Consider the following 16653-nt stretch of genomic DNA (forward strand, 5'->3'; position numbering starts at 1 on the left):
ATAGGTGTGTGCCACCGTGCCCAGACATTGAGTCTCTGACCTGGAATTTGGCTGAATGTGTTCCCTCCTGATAAATCCTGGACAGCTCCGCTGGGTTCCCAGGTTCTCAAATGTGGGCCCTTCTCTAGATCTGGGTGGAGCCCAGGAGAGTACATTACCAACAAGTTTGCAGGTACAGCTGATGCTGCTGGGCCCGGACCACACTGAAACCCAGGCTTGAGGTAAGTACAAGGTGTCCAAGGGCCAGCCATGACCTGCGGTGGAGAACACCTCAGGAAGCACTGGTGGAGCTCCACATAGTCTGTACGTCTCTGGCACATTGAGCCATGTCTGCAAACTTGACAACCCCTGTCGACCATCATCATCACTAAGAGCTCAGGGTATCCTTTTACTTCTCTTTATCTTTCCACAATTGTCTTATCACATTACCTTGATCTTTAATAGAATCCTTTTAACCTGAAATTTTGGGTTAAGAGTGTTCATGCCAGTTCAAAGAACTTGTTCAAAAATTGTTTGAAAAAAAAAATCACAACAGGATTTTGCATCTTTATCATGAAGAACTGAAAGGGTCTGCTTGGATGCCTTTGAGAATGAATGCGAGGAGAAAAGGGGTGTTTGCTTTCTCAAGAAGCTGGTATTTTCAACAGTGACCTCAAAAAGAAACAAAACTAGATAGAACTCACTAATCCTTTAGCAGAGCAGTGGGATTTACCAGGGCCTGTTGTCCCCTCTCCTGTGGTCATTATAAACTGGTCCACAGGATAGAGGTCCAACAGTGATTCAGGATGGAAGGAAAGGGCTGATGACCAGTGGTCCCACCAAGGGCGGGGACACTCAATCCTTTCAGCAAACAAGGCAAGTGACCCACAGCACCTGGCTGTGTGCTGGCCCATAGATGTGGAGATGAGATGATCCCCACGGACCCTACCATTAAGGACGGACAGCTGAGCAGATTTTTTTTATGAAATGGAATAAGAACCCCAAAGGAGGCTCCCTAAGGAAAATGGTGTCTGAGCTTGATCGTGAAGGACATGGAAGAGGGAAGAACTTCACAAGTGGAGAGAAACAGCACATTCAAAGGACCAGAGGCAGGAATGGGACTTGATCCTGAAGGCAGGAAGGAGCCATCAGATGTTTCAGACAGAGAATGTCATGGTCATGTCTGTGGCAGGGTGTTCAGCCTCTCCACCTTGTGGAAGGTGATTATAGGGGAAGAGTGGAGGCTGAGAGGCTGATGAGGAGGTTAGTGGCCATGGAGGGAGTCCCAGGCCCCCTCCTGTCCTGCTAGCCAAAGGCACTGAGTGCACTGCCCTGGTGCCTTGTGGGGTGCTGGGTAGCTGAAGGCTCAGAGCACTACAGGAAAAAGTACCAGGCAGAAGCGAGCTCCATCACAGGCAGAATCTAGAAAGGCAGCCCTTTTCCAGAAGCAGTAAAGAGGTTATTTGATGCTATGCCCTCTAAGATCTCCAGCTCTGAAACAGTGACACTATGGATGTGACTCTCCTCAAGGCCTCTGGGGCAGTGCCCATGCCACCTAGAACAGGGATCAGTTTTGTCTTCCACAACTGAGAAGCTCCTTACAAAACTCCGTCTCCCAGAGAGCCCCTCTGTTTAGCCCGGGGTGCTGTTCTCCTGCTCAACATTCTGAGCTCTTCTCTAACAGCAACACCTCCAGGCCTGGCTTGGATTTTAGGGGCAAAAAGAACAGGGTTCTTGTCTGAGGAGAATCTCTGCACAGAGAGGCAACACCCCCTCCTCTGCTGATATACTGCCAGGTCTGTTTTAACCTTTTCTGAGAGGCATTCTAGGTCTGCTGTTGTTCACCTTGTCATCACATTGACTCCAGTCACAGTAGCAGCAGTCAGATCAGTTCTCACAACCTCCAAAATATGGACCCCAGAGGTCATCAGAAATGGCTGGGCCAGGAACCCTATCTGCCTCTTACAGGTATCAGAAAGACGAATGAGAGAGTTGGTGTAAAACATTTAGCTTCAAGTTCAGCATATCCCAGGTGCTCATAGTAACACACCTGCAAGAAATCAAATTCAAAGCTAATGTGGAAAGAGCATTCCCAGTTCATTTTATAAAGCCAGCATTACCCTCACATGAAAACCAGACAAAGGCATGATGAGAAAAGAAAACTGCAGCCCAATCTCTCTCATGAGTGTAGAAGCAAAATCTTATCAACGTGAATCCAGCAGTGTATAAAAAGGGAAATAAAAGCCTGACCAAGTGGATTCATCTCAGGAATGCAAACCTGGTTCAACACTGAAAATTAGCCAAGGTCATTTATTTATTGTCTTTCTATAGTCCTCTCTCACCATTTTCAGGGCCTTGGTTCTGTAGTGGGAAATGAGGGTCAGGACACTGAGTTCTAGAAGCAACACTTTATTAATGGTACCACAACCCAGAGGGATAATTCCCAAAATCTGAGTCCCAAGCTCAGCTGGGCTTTTACTTTTATACATGAGCAAGTTTGGGATCTATCAAGGTATGGGAATTGGTACAATTCTATTGGAGGGTGCATTCTACATTCTTTATATGGGCACAAGCTTGTCAATGACCTAGGGACTCAGCTCACACACCAAGCCTAAAGGGGGATTGTTCTGTCCCTATTGCTTTGTTTCCTCCTTCTGCTACTGTGGTTATCTGTTAGAGGTACCTGTTAGCCACTGCAAGTCTCTATGGTTAAATGTCAGTAAGCAGAGCTGCTGTGTGTGTCAGAGAACAAAACCACAGCTTGTCAGCTCTTAAACTGTTAAAGTTCCCATTCTATCTACCACAGCTCCAGGATCCCCACAGATATGAAAACCTGAAGACTCTCAATCCCCTTATAGAGAGAGGCACAGTATTTGAATACTATACACATCCATCCCACTGTATACTTTAAAGCATCTCTGGATGGCATGATACCTAATACCCAATACCCATAAATTCTGTATAAATAATTGTTATACTGTATTGTTTAGGGAATAGTGATAAGAAAAACATCTCTATAGGTTCAGTATAGCTGCAGTTTTTTTTCCAGTATTTTCAATCCACATGTGGTTGAATCTACAGATGTGGAACTCCGGGACATGAAGGTTACTATGTGTTAGGCAGGAAGAGTCAATGGTCCTCTCAATGCATGCAAGTCTGATACAAGTGGCTTCTTCCCTCCAAATGCCCCCCACCTCATTCTCAAACAGGAATGAGCCAGAGAACTTAGCTTCCCTAGGGACCAGGGATGGGGTGAAAGAACTAGAAGGTGCTTGCCACATGATCCCCTCAGTATATGGCCAGTCAGGGACAGCACAGTCCTCCCTGTCTTAACCTCCATGCATCTCATGAGCATAAAGAACAACTGGAATTTTCTTCATTCCCTTAGCACAGCCCCACCAGCATGGTGCAGGCCTGAGTGTTGTGGGGGGTACTTTCCACCCTAGAGTGGTGCTCTGTGAGACCCGCTTCGTGCCATGCTCCTTGTCCACATTCAGCCTGCCTGTATGTCTTCAATCCTCAGAGACTCCACAGAAGGCTGGAACCAGGGCTCAGAGAGATAAAGGGAAGTGCTCAAGGGCACACAGTGCAGTAGGCAGGGAACGGGGAAGTTGAGATTTTAAGCTTGAGTTGATTTATATAAAGGACCGTAACCTGCCCCCCATGCCTTGTTAAATCGTGGGCCAGAATCCTCTCCATGATCTCCATTCTTCTAAGGAGTGTGATCATCACGGGGCAGGACTCTGCATATCCTCTCTATTCTAGACCTTTCCCCATCTATGAGCCCAGCATTCCCTCCTACTGTAAATGCTGCGGGAGGGGGGGAGGGGGGGCAGGATCCAGGGCAGGAACCACCCTGGCCTCCCTGCCTCAGGCCACAGCACAGGCATCTGGGTACCCCATGCCAGGAGCACAGGCCACCAGCCCACCTAATGGAAAGTATTTCTGCACGTACCTGTCCCCTAGGCTTGCTTCCAGGTGGAAATGGACAGCCACATTAGAAACCTGATGATAATTTGGTGGTTTAATTTATTGGAACTCATTAACAGTGGTCCTGAGGAAGACAGAGGCCTCTCTCTAGATTGGCAGAACAGGGGAAGGGGTCAATTGTGTTCTTCTCATAAAAGGGAGAGACCTTGGAAAGCCACACCTGCAGTGGGCTTTGTATAGCTAAGACAGGGAGTTTATTTATAGACTTGGGCTATTTCACTGTCATAGAAGCCAGGCCTGGTATCCAGTGCTGGGAACCACAGGCGATGCCCTGGAATGAGAGACACCCACCCAGTTCCTGGGGATGGGCTCTGTGTCTTGATGCTGCTGTGATTGATTGAAAGGGGCTACCTGGAACCCTGGACTGGGAAGATGATGAGGCTCCCGGGAGGACCATGCCCCAGTCAATTCCTCCTGTCTGCATGGGCTGGGGAGTAGAGAGGGGAAGGCACTTAAAGCCATCATGAGTAAATGGAAGAATGCAACAGGCAGAGGAGGGGCAGGGTAAGAGACCTGCTCCTGTCATGCTCAGTCACTGCCCCACCTTGGACTGGCCTTGAGTAGTCAGGATTCCTTCCATTCCCTCAGGGAAGGAAAGAAGTGAGAAGGTCCCAAGTGTGTCATTAGGCAGGCCACCACCCCCCTGCACCCCAGGATACTCTTTCCACCCTACCATCCTTCCCAGGGCAATCTCCTTCTCATTTCTTTGTTTCCTTGGATGTCATGTCCCTGACCACCCCTCACACCCTTTGCCATCAACTGGTCCCCTGATTGCACATTTCCAAGAGTCCCCTGCAGTCCCTTTTGTAGCCTATGTCACACCTAAATAATGATTTTTTGTGTGTGTTTGGATTGTCCACTAGACAATGAACTCACTGGGTGGGGACAGGGTCCTAGAATACAGCTGCACCCACTACACACTGCACAATTCAGGGGGCATCATTCGCATACACCACGGGTCAGCAAAGGGCCAGGTGACAAACATTGTAAACTTTGGAGGCCCTAGGGCCCCTAGAGTAACTAAGAAGTAATAGATAATCCATAAATAAATGGCTCTGGCATAAACAAAAAAAAATTATGCACACTAATATGTGAATTTCATGTCATTTTCACATATTGCCAAATATTATTTTGACTTTATTCAACCATTTAAAATGTAAAAATTATTCTAAGTTCTCAGGTTGTACAAAAACAGGTGTGTGCCAGATTTGGCCCACATGACACAAACAAGGGCCTCTAGAATGTGTACCCAGCAGCCTTGGTGGGGACAGTTACTGGGGTTCAAATGCAGGGAGACCAGTGTCCCACCAAAGGTCTGCCAGTAGGAGATCTTGACAAGTATGTGTTAAGTGAATGAATGAAACACTGGTTCTGCAAGATGTAGGAGGTGTTCCACCTGCATACATGTGGGAAAGTGGAAAACTGCATGCTGTGTTCCCCTTAGGGTCCCAATACACTTGCTTAGCATTTTAAAAGAATCAATCATTTCTACTTAAACTGATATGGAACATGAAAAAACCCTTCTTACCAAAATTTGATTTTTTTAAAAAAAGCATATTTGCATGTGCACAATCTCTCCCCTTACCCTCTTTGCTCTGCCCCCCCCCCCATATAAAGGAGCTTTGCCAACAAAGAGCTGGGGAAGGGAATAGCCTCAGGCAGAAAAATGCTTGACAAATTCCAGGACCAGAAATAAGGTCAGAATGGTAGGAGGGAGGGGGAAGAGAGCAACCCATAGACTGACTGAGGTGGTTCCTGCAGGGCTTTGAAGACCAACTAAAGGCCACTCCACGTGATTGATTTAGATTTTTAAGAGATGAATCTGCTTGTGTGGAGAATCAAATGTAGTGGACCAGGGCAAGACTGGAAGCACAGCAGTTAGGGGTCCACCAACAAAAAGTCCAGGTAGAGATGAAGGGAGGCGGGGGTAATCAAGAGCAGAGAACAGAATCAGCAGATTGATGGCGTACATGTAGGGGTGAAGGAGGAGGAGGGGTTCTGCCTGAGAGGCAGGTGGGATGGGGCTGCCGTTCAGTGAAATGAGGAGCCCATGAAGGAGGAGCAAATCAATGGGGTAGATCAGAGGTCAGAATCAACAAGAAAATTGCAATGAGTCCAGGTTATTAAAATAAAAAAATCAAAATAGCTTTTCCCTTCACCTTACAAGGGATACTTAGAAAATATAATATGAGAAAAGAATTGCATTCAGAATAGAAACAAGAACAGAAACTATCCAAGAATAAACCCAGGACCCAAGCAATGAGGGCATGAACCAGGATATCAGAAAGTAGAGAAATGTACCTGCACCCTAGTATGTCCATGACCAAAGATGCCATTTTCACCCAAAATCTTTTGCAAATTTAATATTCCAATCAAAACCCAGGCTGGCAACAGGTTTCAAAGTTAATTCGAAGGGATAATGCACACAAGGAAATAATAATGTTTCCTACCTGTGCTTAAAAGATTTTAAGATTTACAATATAAAGTGATGGAAACAGCCTGAGACTAATACCAGAGTAGATAGTAGATCATTAAAATAAAACAAAAGAACAAACAGATTCCAGAATTGATTAGAATTTAGGAAAAAGGTGATGTATTCAAATTGGGCCATTGGCTCACCAAACTAAGGAGAAGATTGTACTTAGATCTATTATTCTCATCACACACCAAAGTGCTAGTTGGCTGGTTACGAATAAAATTTAGATAAGATCTGGGTATGGCTCAGTGGTACAGCACTTGCCTAGTATGCATGAGGCCCTGGGCTCAATCCCCAGAACCACAAAATAAAATTCAAAAAAAGGGGCTTTCCTTCTTCCTCTCTGAGCCTCAGTTTTTCTATCCATAAATGGGGGGCACTGTGAAGTTCCCAGACAATACTGTGGCACCCTTGATAGATGGCAGTATAGTGTCAACAGAACAAAATTGTTCTGGGGAAAACAGAAGATCACGTGACTCGCCTTATTGACCTGTTTGCTTTATTATAGTCATCTGGAGTCCAACTTTTCATATCTCCAGGGCATGCCTGTGTATTTTTGTGGTTCTAGCTCATGATGATCCTGATTTGCTCTGTGCAAGCCTGAGCAGGGTTGGAATTGAAGAAAGTTCATTTCCTCCCTGATGAGTTTTCCACAGTTATTTGCCACAGCTGCCTGGGAGTGGCTTCCCTGAGTCTTGTTGTAGCAGTGTTTAGGGTTATCTAGAAAGATCTAGATACATGTCAAGATCCTACGTATGGCTCCGTCATGAACTCCTGAAAGTCCCGTGACTGCCGTGCCACCCACTCAGCCTAGATGCTCTTAGTTCTGTCCCCTCTACACTCTCCTGAACCCCTGGCTGAGTGTCTTGGTCTTAAAGGATCTTCACAGGTAGTCAAAAATTTTTTCTTAAAATTGGTACAAGTTTATTCATTCAATAGTTTACTTTGAGGCCCACCGCAGAGGGAAACTGGCCTTGCTATCCCTGGAGGGACCTTTTTTACTTGGAGCTTTAGGGAGTTGACAGACAGACAACTCACAGTAATGATAAGATCCACACTTGGAAATAAGAACTTGAAAAGTATTCTCTACTTAGGAAAAAAAAAAAGGGTCTTGTTTCAGTCTTTGTTTTCCTTTCCTTCTGTACATTCTCTGGAACACAAGGGAGTTCCTAGCTTTGCCCTTCAGCCTGGAGATGTGTGTTCTTGCTCCTTCTATCCCTAGCCTCCCTGCCCCCTCTTGCCTCTCCCCACCTGTCTCTCTACATAGCGGGATGCACAGGACATTGCAAGCCCACCGGGGTCATGAGCCTCTGACATCTAGGGGCCCCTCTGGGCACAGCCTCCTCCACCTCCGCTGCAGCTCAGGGCCTCTCTGCTCTCTCAGCCCCTCCCTGCCAGTTCTTGTGCGGAGGCAGGGAGACCTGGGGATTCCAGTGGCTGTCAGAGCACAGACTGCTGGGAGAGGGGACAGCATCCAAGGACTGCCTACCAAAGTGGAAAACACCAGCCCTGGGGAAGCACAGAGGAGGGAGGGAACAGAGAGCACAGTCGTGGAGAATGTGGCAGAGAAAGATGAGAAAGTTCCGGGGTAGGGAGACAGGCAGCCGGCCCAGGACTGCCTGTGACTCTCAGGGGCTTTCCTTCTTCCTCTCTGAGCCTCAGTTTTTCTATCCATAAATAGGAGGCACTGTGAAGTTCCCAGACACATTGGGGGAACCCCCAGGTCGCCAGGTTTTGGGAGCTGGAGCTGGCAGCGGTGAGGGAGGTGAGACAGAAAGGCCACTGGGAAGGGAAGAGGGGGCCTGGCCTGCAAGGTACCTTCTTTCTGGTGCTCTCTCTGTGCTCACAGCTTGTCTGGGCAGAAGAGGACCCAGGCTGTTCTCTGGGACCAGCTTCTTGGGGAGAAGTGGGCATGGAAAGAGGCAGGGAGGGGCCAAGGCCAGCTTGATGCCCACGGAGTGTTCGGAGGCCTTCCCTGCCAGGGCTTAGCTGCCAATAAGAACACTGTATTCCCAGGGCACGTGTGGAGTGCCCAAGCAGGGTATTTTGGCTTTTCAGACTTACCAAAAGTCCAAAAAGGGGGCAGCGTTTGCTGGGCACCTGTGATACCCGTGGCACTCACGTCACCCATTGTTTGCAGGAGCTTCTTCATTCACTCTCCTGTTTTACACAGAAGGACTGGACTTCAGAGGCAGGAAGCCCCTCACTGGGGTCATGTGGCTGACAGATCTGAGCCCTGAGTGGGTCCCACGCCCTGAATCTTCACATTGTCAGGGCCACTACCCTGTGCTCTCCAGAGCCCTGGCTCCCTCTATGTATCTCAGGGGGCACCCCCACAAGTGGGACCCGAGGAGACTCAGAGGCCATGAGCCAGAACAGCCCCCAACTCCACCCTCTTCATGGGCAGGTGACCCTCTGCTTGGCTGAACACTCTGTAGTCACCATCTTGAGGTGCTTAGTCCTTTTTTCACAAGGGGCCCCGTATTCGTTTGGCGCTGGGCCTCACGTTCTGTCTGGTCCATCCAGCTGATGGAGTTCTCACAGAAAATCTACCCTGAGGAAAGTGTCGCTGCAGAGTGCAGCATGGCTGGGAGCAGCAGGAAGTCCCTGGCCAGAGCTCACGCTGTGCTTTCTCTTTCAGTGAAACCATCATGTTTCTGCATCAGATCTTCTACCAGGGCCTGAAGGCCCGCATCTCCAGCTGGCCCACGCTGGTCCTGGGTGAGTAGCCAGCCCTCGAAGATGCCCCAGCCCATCCCTCTCCTGATGCCACCCCCCTCCCGAGATGGGGGCAGCTCTGTCCTTCCAGAGCATCAGAGTGTCACCCTACAAACCCAGACACCCTCAACGGTGGTGGAAGAAGACAGACAAGTTGTCACAAGTCATATTTCTAAGAGGAAGTAATATATTTTTAGTTTTTTTTAATCACTTTTCCCTTTTTAAAAAGAATGTGCACATGCCCATTTGAGAACATTTGAAAACCCAGAAAAGTAGAAAAAGCTTAAAAATATCACCCATAATTCTGCTTTTCAAAGATACCCACTATAAACACTCCGGTGTTTTTCTTCTGTACATAGATCCTAAGTTTTTTTTTCCCCCATTTTACATAATTGCAAACATGCTGAATTATAGAGTGTGATTCTTGCAGAGTTGTTTTGATTTTTTTTTTCTCAACATTATAACAGAAGCGCTTTCTCGTGCTGAAAGATTTTTATTGACCATATTAATGCTTCAGGAAAGTGTCGCCGGACAAGGACTGACAGTATTCTCAGTGTTCCCTGCATGTGACCATTATCCCGTGCAACTGGCTCTCATTGTTGGCTTTTAGAGTTGTTCCAAATTGTTATCTTTAGACATAATTGTCTCTGCCTATGAAGTTCTATGTTAGAGGCCATTTCCTTGGGATAGGTTTCCAAAAGTAGAATCACTGAAATGAAAAGGTATAAATGTGTTAAAGGTTCTGGCTTCAACCCTGTTGTCTACTTGTGTCCAGGAGGACTGCACTGCCCGGGTACCCAGAGGGAGGGATGGCAGGACCTAGTCCTGCTCCCGTGACCCACCAGGCATGATCTTTTTTTTTTTTTCTTTTGGCATTTTCCCAGTTGGGTAGGTAAAGATGAGTGTTGGAGGCATCTCCACTCTGGAGACAAGAAACCAGTTCCAGGAGGGGACGGTTCATCTGAGTGCAGGCCACTGACACGGATCAGACACAGCTCTCCAAGCCTCAGCTAGAAGGCCTCTGGACGGGCACTCTTTTTGTGTATCTCAAAGGCAAACAGCCCTGCTTTTCTCTGGGTTCCAAATAAGAAGTGTCTCCAGAAAGACAGGGTCTGCCTCTCCTGCAGTCACATTGCAGCAGACACTCTACCAGGCAGTGGGACGCCTGCTCTAGGAGCTGTCTCATAGAGCCTACGGCGGGAAACCCAGTTCATAAGGGAAAATTCCACAGGGCTCCAGCCCATCCTGTCAAATGTTGGAGGGCAGGTTTAAGGAGACTGGTTGGAATTTGGGGGTCTGGGGAGGACAAGGTCTATACCCAAGATAGAATGGGCCAGAAGGGAACCATTCGGTGAACCTGGGAGGTCCTAGGACAAGGACTGACAGAGGAGCCAAGGGAGGATGGGGTGGGAAGGCTTTGGAATGCGGAAGTCAGGAGACCCAGCTCCAGGCCAGTTCTGATTGACCCTGAGACTTCAGATGGTTCACTCTGAAAAAGACTGCAGGATTCAGATGGGAGCTCTTGGAAGCACCCTCAGCAATGACAGTGGTGGGTGAATGAGGACATGGGACAGGTGGAGCAAAGAACCAGTCTGCCATGCAGTGGACCATATGGGATGGAGTAGGACCTGAACAAGGCAGCTTCCTTCAGTTGAAAGCAATTCCCAGAGGGGAACCCAGCCACCAGCACTCCTGGCCGCTGGGGATTGAGCACATGGGTTCTGAAGGAGATACAGGCCACACCTGACAGCGTGCCCCAGAAGAGCGTCCCCTCTTCTGCTCCATTCCCCACTACCTCCCAACTCCCTGCCTCTCCCTTGATGTCCGCAGATCCCCGCACCTGCCCTCTCACAGGTGTCACATAGACAGCCTTGTCTCCAAACATCTGTGATTCTAATGTGGTCCAGTGGCTGAGCCCACCTCTCTGGTTCTGAGTAGGGCAGAGGTATTGGTCACCCCCAAAGGCAGGGATCTTTCTATAGCCACATGAGTGGCTGCAGGATAGGTCCTCCCAGGGTGCCATCAGTCACCCTCTGACCCACCCTCCTTCCAGCCGACCTGTTCGACATCCTGCTGCCCATGCTCAACATCTACCAAGAGTTCGTGCGCAACCACCAGTACAGCCTGCAGATCCTGGCGCACTGCAAGCAGAACCGTGACTTCGACAAGCTGCTGAAGCACTACGAGGCCAAGCCGGACTGCGAGGAGAGGACCCTGGAGACCTTCCTCACCTACCCCATGTTCCAGGTGGCTGCCCAGGCCTGCCAGCAAGAGGGGCACGCTGGGGGGAAGCAGGGGGTATTGGGAGCCACACTCGAAGGCCGCAGCTGAGAGGACACAGTCCTTGGCACACACCCCAGCCCTGGCTGGAAGATGGAGTAGGGTCAGCCCTCAGCCCCCAACCCTGACAGTGAGAGCAAGCTGACCACTGATAGGCCTGTCCCTCGGGCAGTGAGGGAAGGTGGAAGCTCTCGGAGACATCCATTGGGACCCTTTACTCCTGGCTCCCAAGCCAACCACCCAGGTCCTGCCTTCTGCCAGAGCAGAGCCCAGACAGGCTGCAGAGACTCCTCAGAGTCAGAGCGCATCTGTGGTCGGGTGGTGGAAGCGCCCACCCGTGCTGAGAGCACTGTGTTTGCCTCTCTTGCTTTTCATTCCTGTCTGCCTGCTCTGTCTCTCTCTTGCTCCCTGCCCCATCCCTCTTCTGCTCCATTCCCCACTACCTCCCAACTCCCTGCCTCTCCCTTGATGTCCGCAGATCCCCAGGTACATCCTGACGCTGCATGAGCTCCTGGCCCACACGCCCCATGAGCACGTGGAGCGCAACAGCCTGGATTATGCCAAGTCCAAACTGGAGGAGCTGTCCAGGTGAGCCCCTGCCTGCAGGCACTAGGCAGCAGTGGGGCACGCTGAGGATGACCCTCGGGTTCCAGGATGTGAGGCGGGGCCCCTCCAAGCTGAGTACCCTGGAGTAACCTCTGGGGTTAGCATCTTAAGCTTAGGTGGTCACTAAGTGGGGATGGCATGGGTGGGGCCCTGTCCCTGCACACGTGGGATCTGAGGAAGGGCTCTGGGCACTCCCTTGGGCCCATCTCCCAGGAGAAGGAGCTGCCCAGGGACTCTGCCTGTTTCTTCTATTCTTCACTGTCAGTGTATCAAAACCTGGGGTGGCAGGACCCCCAGAGTGGATCCTGGGTGACAGGCATTCATGTGCCCAAGGCTCCAGTCAGCCGCAGGTGGTGACAGTGATGGATAAGCCCATGGCTGTCCAATTCCTGGTCCTCCTGGTCTTCCATTCAGAGTCCCTCACCTGGCTCACTGTCACCCAAAGGGACCTCCCTCTGCAAGGGGAGGAGCAGACAGCCCAAGGGAGGCTCTGCAACACCTCAGGCACAGATGATGACAACCTGCATCAGGTGGTGGCCATGGAGGCTGAGAGGAGTCAAATTCAGGATATAGCTTGAAGGTGGAACCAAGGATTCCTTGATGGATTAGATGGGGGGAGGGAGGTGAGAGAAAGAGTGGAGTCAAGGTGATTCCAGAACTTTGGGCTGAGCAACCAGGAGTAGAATTGCTGTTAATTGAGCTGGAGGAAACTGCAGGAGGGGCAGACTTACAGGGGGAGGAGGAGGAGCTCAGGAGATTGCTTGGGGAGCACCTTGAACTTGAAGATGCTGATGTGATGTCCAAGTGCAGGGGGCATTGGGGAGGGGCATTGGAGTCTGGAGTTGAGAGGCAAGAGATATTGTCAGTCATCAGCTTGGAGATGGGATTTAAAGTCACAGCACTGGTAAGATGGCCAAGGGAGTGAGTTTAAGGATAAAAACACAGGAACCAAAAACTGGGTCCCAGGGCTTCCACTGTGTGGAGGTGGAAGAAAGCAAGACCTGAGAATGGGCCTTGTGGTCAGAAGTAGGCTGGCAAAGGCTGCAAAGGAGGTAGGTCTTCAGGGGGTGGGGTCCACTCAGTCCCCTGACAGCTTCCTGAGTACAACAAGGGACAGCCAGTCAGGCCACTGCTTCTAGCTGCACAGAGGAAGGAATGGGCTGGACCCGGGGTATAGCCTTCCCCAGATCCTTCTAATACCCAGCTGAGTTACAGACTCTGGGTGGAGAATCAGGACCAGGATGTCTTCTGCATGGTGAGCCTGCAGAGGAACAAAATCATTGACAGGAAGGAAGAAAGGACGGTGCCCAGGGATCCGAATCCTGCACACCCTTGTCCAAGGGAGAGGGCTTAGGACTGTCATAAGGCAGTGGGGCTTCTCGTTGCTGAGGAATGCCCTGCCCTGTGCAAATGGGTACAGGCACACAAGGCCTAAGACCCTGATCCCCTTTCCTCCAATCCTAGGTTTGCAGCCTGCTTGCTTTCTTCCACCTGTGCCTGACACAGAACCCAGCCTTGATGACATATAGGAATGGCATAGCCCTTTCATTCTCCTCTCCCCCTCCCACAGGGCAGCTGAGGAAAGCTCTCTGTCCAGCAGGAAGCCAGCAAGATGGCCAACCCCCTCCCCAGCTGTGCTCAGAAACACTGGTCCCCTCTAGGAACTGGGCCTGCACTTTTCCTTCTATCCTGAACCCCTATATCCTGACTAATAACCCAAGGCTTCACTTCTAGGTCCCCCAGGAGCCCCCCAGAGTTTTCAAACTATGTTCACACAGGGTCCCCATCACAAACCCCAGCCTGGGGCAGCACTTATCCTCGCCAGCTACCGTTTGTTCATGTCCTACAGGAAAAATGAGTTTTGCTATTTTACAATCTCCCCTTTATGTTTTACTGAGTACAGCCTCCCCCAACCTCCCCAAGAGATCTCATTACCACTGGCTCTTTCAAAATGGAGTCCCTCTCTAGGAAGGAACTGAGGCTCCTGAAGAAAAGATTCCATTTGATGCCCCAGACTGATAAACTGTTGAGTGAGTTCATGCCTGAAATGCTAGTCCCCATCCAGGGGGGGGAAAATCTGATATTTATTTTCCACCAGTGACAGCAGAAACAATGATCACTGCCCTTGACTACAGCACCTACCAAGTGCCAGGCTTGGGGCTGGTCCCTGGAATATTCTCTCTTCCATCTTCATCCCGACATCCTATAGATGAGGGCACTAAGTAAGGATCAGAGGGCTTGAGTAATTTGCTCAAGATCATGCTGATTCAGTGCATCACAGAGACCGGTCTGCTCGAGTGCTGTCATCTTTCATCCTTGTGAGGGCTAACCTGGATGGTATCTGCAAGAGAACTCTAAGCCACACTTATCAACCTGCCCCTGAGTGGTCGTCTTGAAATTGTAGGATTTCAAAAGACTTTGTGCTCTTCTTAGAGTAAGTAAGTGGAATACTTTTCCAGAGTCACCCTACACACACACACACACACACACACACACACACACATACACACACGCACATACACACACATTACTCACGACTTTCCTAAGAATCCTAGAAACAAGGAGGCAATATTGGCCTCCAACATCCATCTTTTACCACCAATGCTGTTTAAAAAGCAGTTAAATGGTGCCACCTCCTGGAAATTATGGATATTGCAAGAAATCAGAACAGGGATAAATGAAAGTGGCTTACATTCCTTCCTAGAAGGGCCAGAGCCTAGGGAAGCAAGCTGGAACCGGTCTTCCCCTGAGCCAGCTGGGTTACCAGGCACTACAGAAAAATAACCATTCCTGGATCTGAGCAACATTGAAGAGACAAGACGACATATAAAAATCAGGAGCCAGGTGTGGTGGTGCATAATCCCAGCAAGTCCAAAGGCTGAATCAGAAGGATTCCAAGTTCAAGGCCAACCTCAGCAACTTAGCAAGACCCTGTTTCAAAAAGGGCTGGGGATGTAGCTCAGAGGTAGAGCACTCCTGAGTTAATGGGAGAGGGATATTAAAAAGAAAAAAGGATATGCAGAGAGTATTCAGAAGGAGAAAACTGTAAAGGCAAAGACCCTGAGGTAGGAATGAGCTTTGTTCTGTGAATGAGAGTAAGAACAGAAGAGGATGAAGGGCAAGGTAATGAATAAATGATGTCCCCCATTCTCCCACATCCCTCCTGGGGTTGGGGCTGGGCCTGCTCTCTCTGATGTACATGGCTCCGACTTTGAAGTATGGCAGGCCCGCTTCCTAACTGCTTTCATTGCCTTTTTTCTGAAATAAACCCCCTGGCTCCTCAGGGTGTCAGAAGGATGAGGTGGCACCTGCGAAGTGCCTGGCACACAGTGGGTGCTCACAGAGGCACACCGCTTCCCCCTCATGCCTAGAGGCCCACCTGAGAGTCCCGGCTCCTGGCCCTTCTTCTTAGATCTGGCCATAGACCCGGCCTTCTGTCCTCCCTGGGAGGTGGGGTGGCCTTCCTCTGACCCTGTCACCCCTGTTGCCACAGAATAATGCATGACGAAGTGAGTGAGACAGAGAACATCCGGAAAAACCTGGCCATCGAGCGCATGATCATCGAAGGCTGTGAGATCCTCCTGGACACCAGCCAGACCTTCGTAAGACAAGGTGCGGTGACTGCACTCCCCTTCCCCCCGCTACCCCCAGTTGGCCCCACAGTGGGAGGGAGGTGACACTCGGGGACACGGCCACTTGGTTTGGCTGCCTTGTGCCCAAACCTGCCAGTGATTGCAGATGATGGAATCTCTACCTACAGGCGTGGGTATGGTTGGTTCTCACAGTTTCCTTCTCTCCCGAGGTAAACACAAGTCTGCCCAGATGGCCTTGGGTTTTCTGTTGTAAACACTGACATGTCCTTTGGGGGGAGAAAGTATGAGACAGGGGATGAGGACAGAGACCGATTCATCCCATGAGTCACAAGCGTTCTCGGTGACCTAGAGGAGGTGGGTGCTGGGTCGGCCCCCGTCCTTTCCTTACCATCCCCTGCGTCTAGGGAAGGCGGTGTCCACAGTGGGTCTCCTGGTCATCTCATTCAACTTCCATGTTCTGTGGGAGACTCCGCTCCAGCTCGTATGCCCAGAGGGGACTGCTGCCTCCAGATGGGCCTCCAGAGCCCCGTCTACCCAGCCCAGAAACTCTGTCTGTGAAACACTTACCAGAGCCTCCCGATGGCCCCATGCAGCTGCTTCTGGCCCTGCTGTCCTTGGGATGGATCTGGTGTCCTTGGAATTTTGCTCCCAGGACCCACTGTGGCCCCTGTGCCCCTCCCCAGGCTCACTCTGTGACATGCTGAGCCTAGAGTCAAACTTGCCGGTCTCCTGGCCTCCCTGTCCTGTGCTGGGTGCTTTCTATGCAAGAAACACCCCACATGGTATCTGTAGGCCTCTCTGAAGGAACCTCAGACTGGGTTTGTCTTGGAAGTGACCCAAAATGTGGCCCCTCCTGGAGTGGGCAGTGCCCTCACACACTGAGAATTTGCTCCATCACCCGAGCCAAAGCTCCCCACCCACACACAGTGGGGAGGACTGCAGACAGGACAGGCAGTCCAGCCAGCCCTTTCCCACGTGTGAGTCATGTAGCCAGCAGTGAGTGACCCCTAC

At 50.2% G+C, this 16653-nt stretch overlaps 1 protein-coding gene and 1 long non-coding RNA gene across 4 annotated transcripts in view; one reads left to right on the forward strand and one right to left on the reverse strand.

The window, feature by feature from the left end:
* Rasgrf1 (Ras protein specific guanine nucleotide releasing factor 1) overlaps nt 1-16653 on the forward strand; it is a 104277-nt gene that overhangs the window by 40631 nt on the left and 46993 nt on the right. Inside the window, exons 6-9 of the mRNA XM_005316870.4 lie at nt 9087-9166; nt 11217-11410; nt 11922-12031; nt 15543-15661. Of these exons, the coding sequence (XP_005316927.2) occupies nt 9087-9166; nt 11217-11410; nt 11922-12031; nt 15543-15661 (503 nt within the window). The remainder of the gene's footprint in view (nt 1-9086; nt 9167-11216; nt 11411-11921; nt 12032-15542; nt 15662-16653) is intronic.
* LOC144377690 (uncharacterized) lies at nt 9637-16653 on the reverse strand. 3 transcript variants are annotated; one of them, XR_013438674.1, is made up of 3 exons: nt 16210-16653; nt 14192-15908; nt 9637-13310 (listed from the first exon to the last, which is right to left on the reverse strand). It is a non-coding gene; the product is annotated as an uncharacterized LOC144377690 (long non-coding RNA). The 3 variants fall into 3 exon arrangements; XR_013438675.1 differs by lacking the exon at nt 16210-16653 and adding an exon at nt 16031-16203; XR_013438673.1 differs by lacking the exon at nt 16210-16653 and having other exon boundaries at nt 14192-16203.

Source organism: Ictidomys tridecemlineatus, chromosome 5, assembly GCF_052094955.1.
Source record: "Ictidomys tridecemlineatus isolate mIctTri1 chromosome 5, mIctTri1.hap1, whole genome shotgun sequence".
NCBI lineage: Eukaryota > Metazoa > Chordata > Mammalia > Rodentia > Sciuridae > Ictidomys > Ictidomys tridecemlineatus.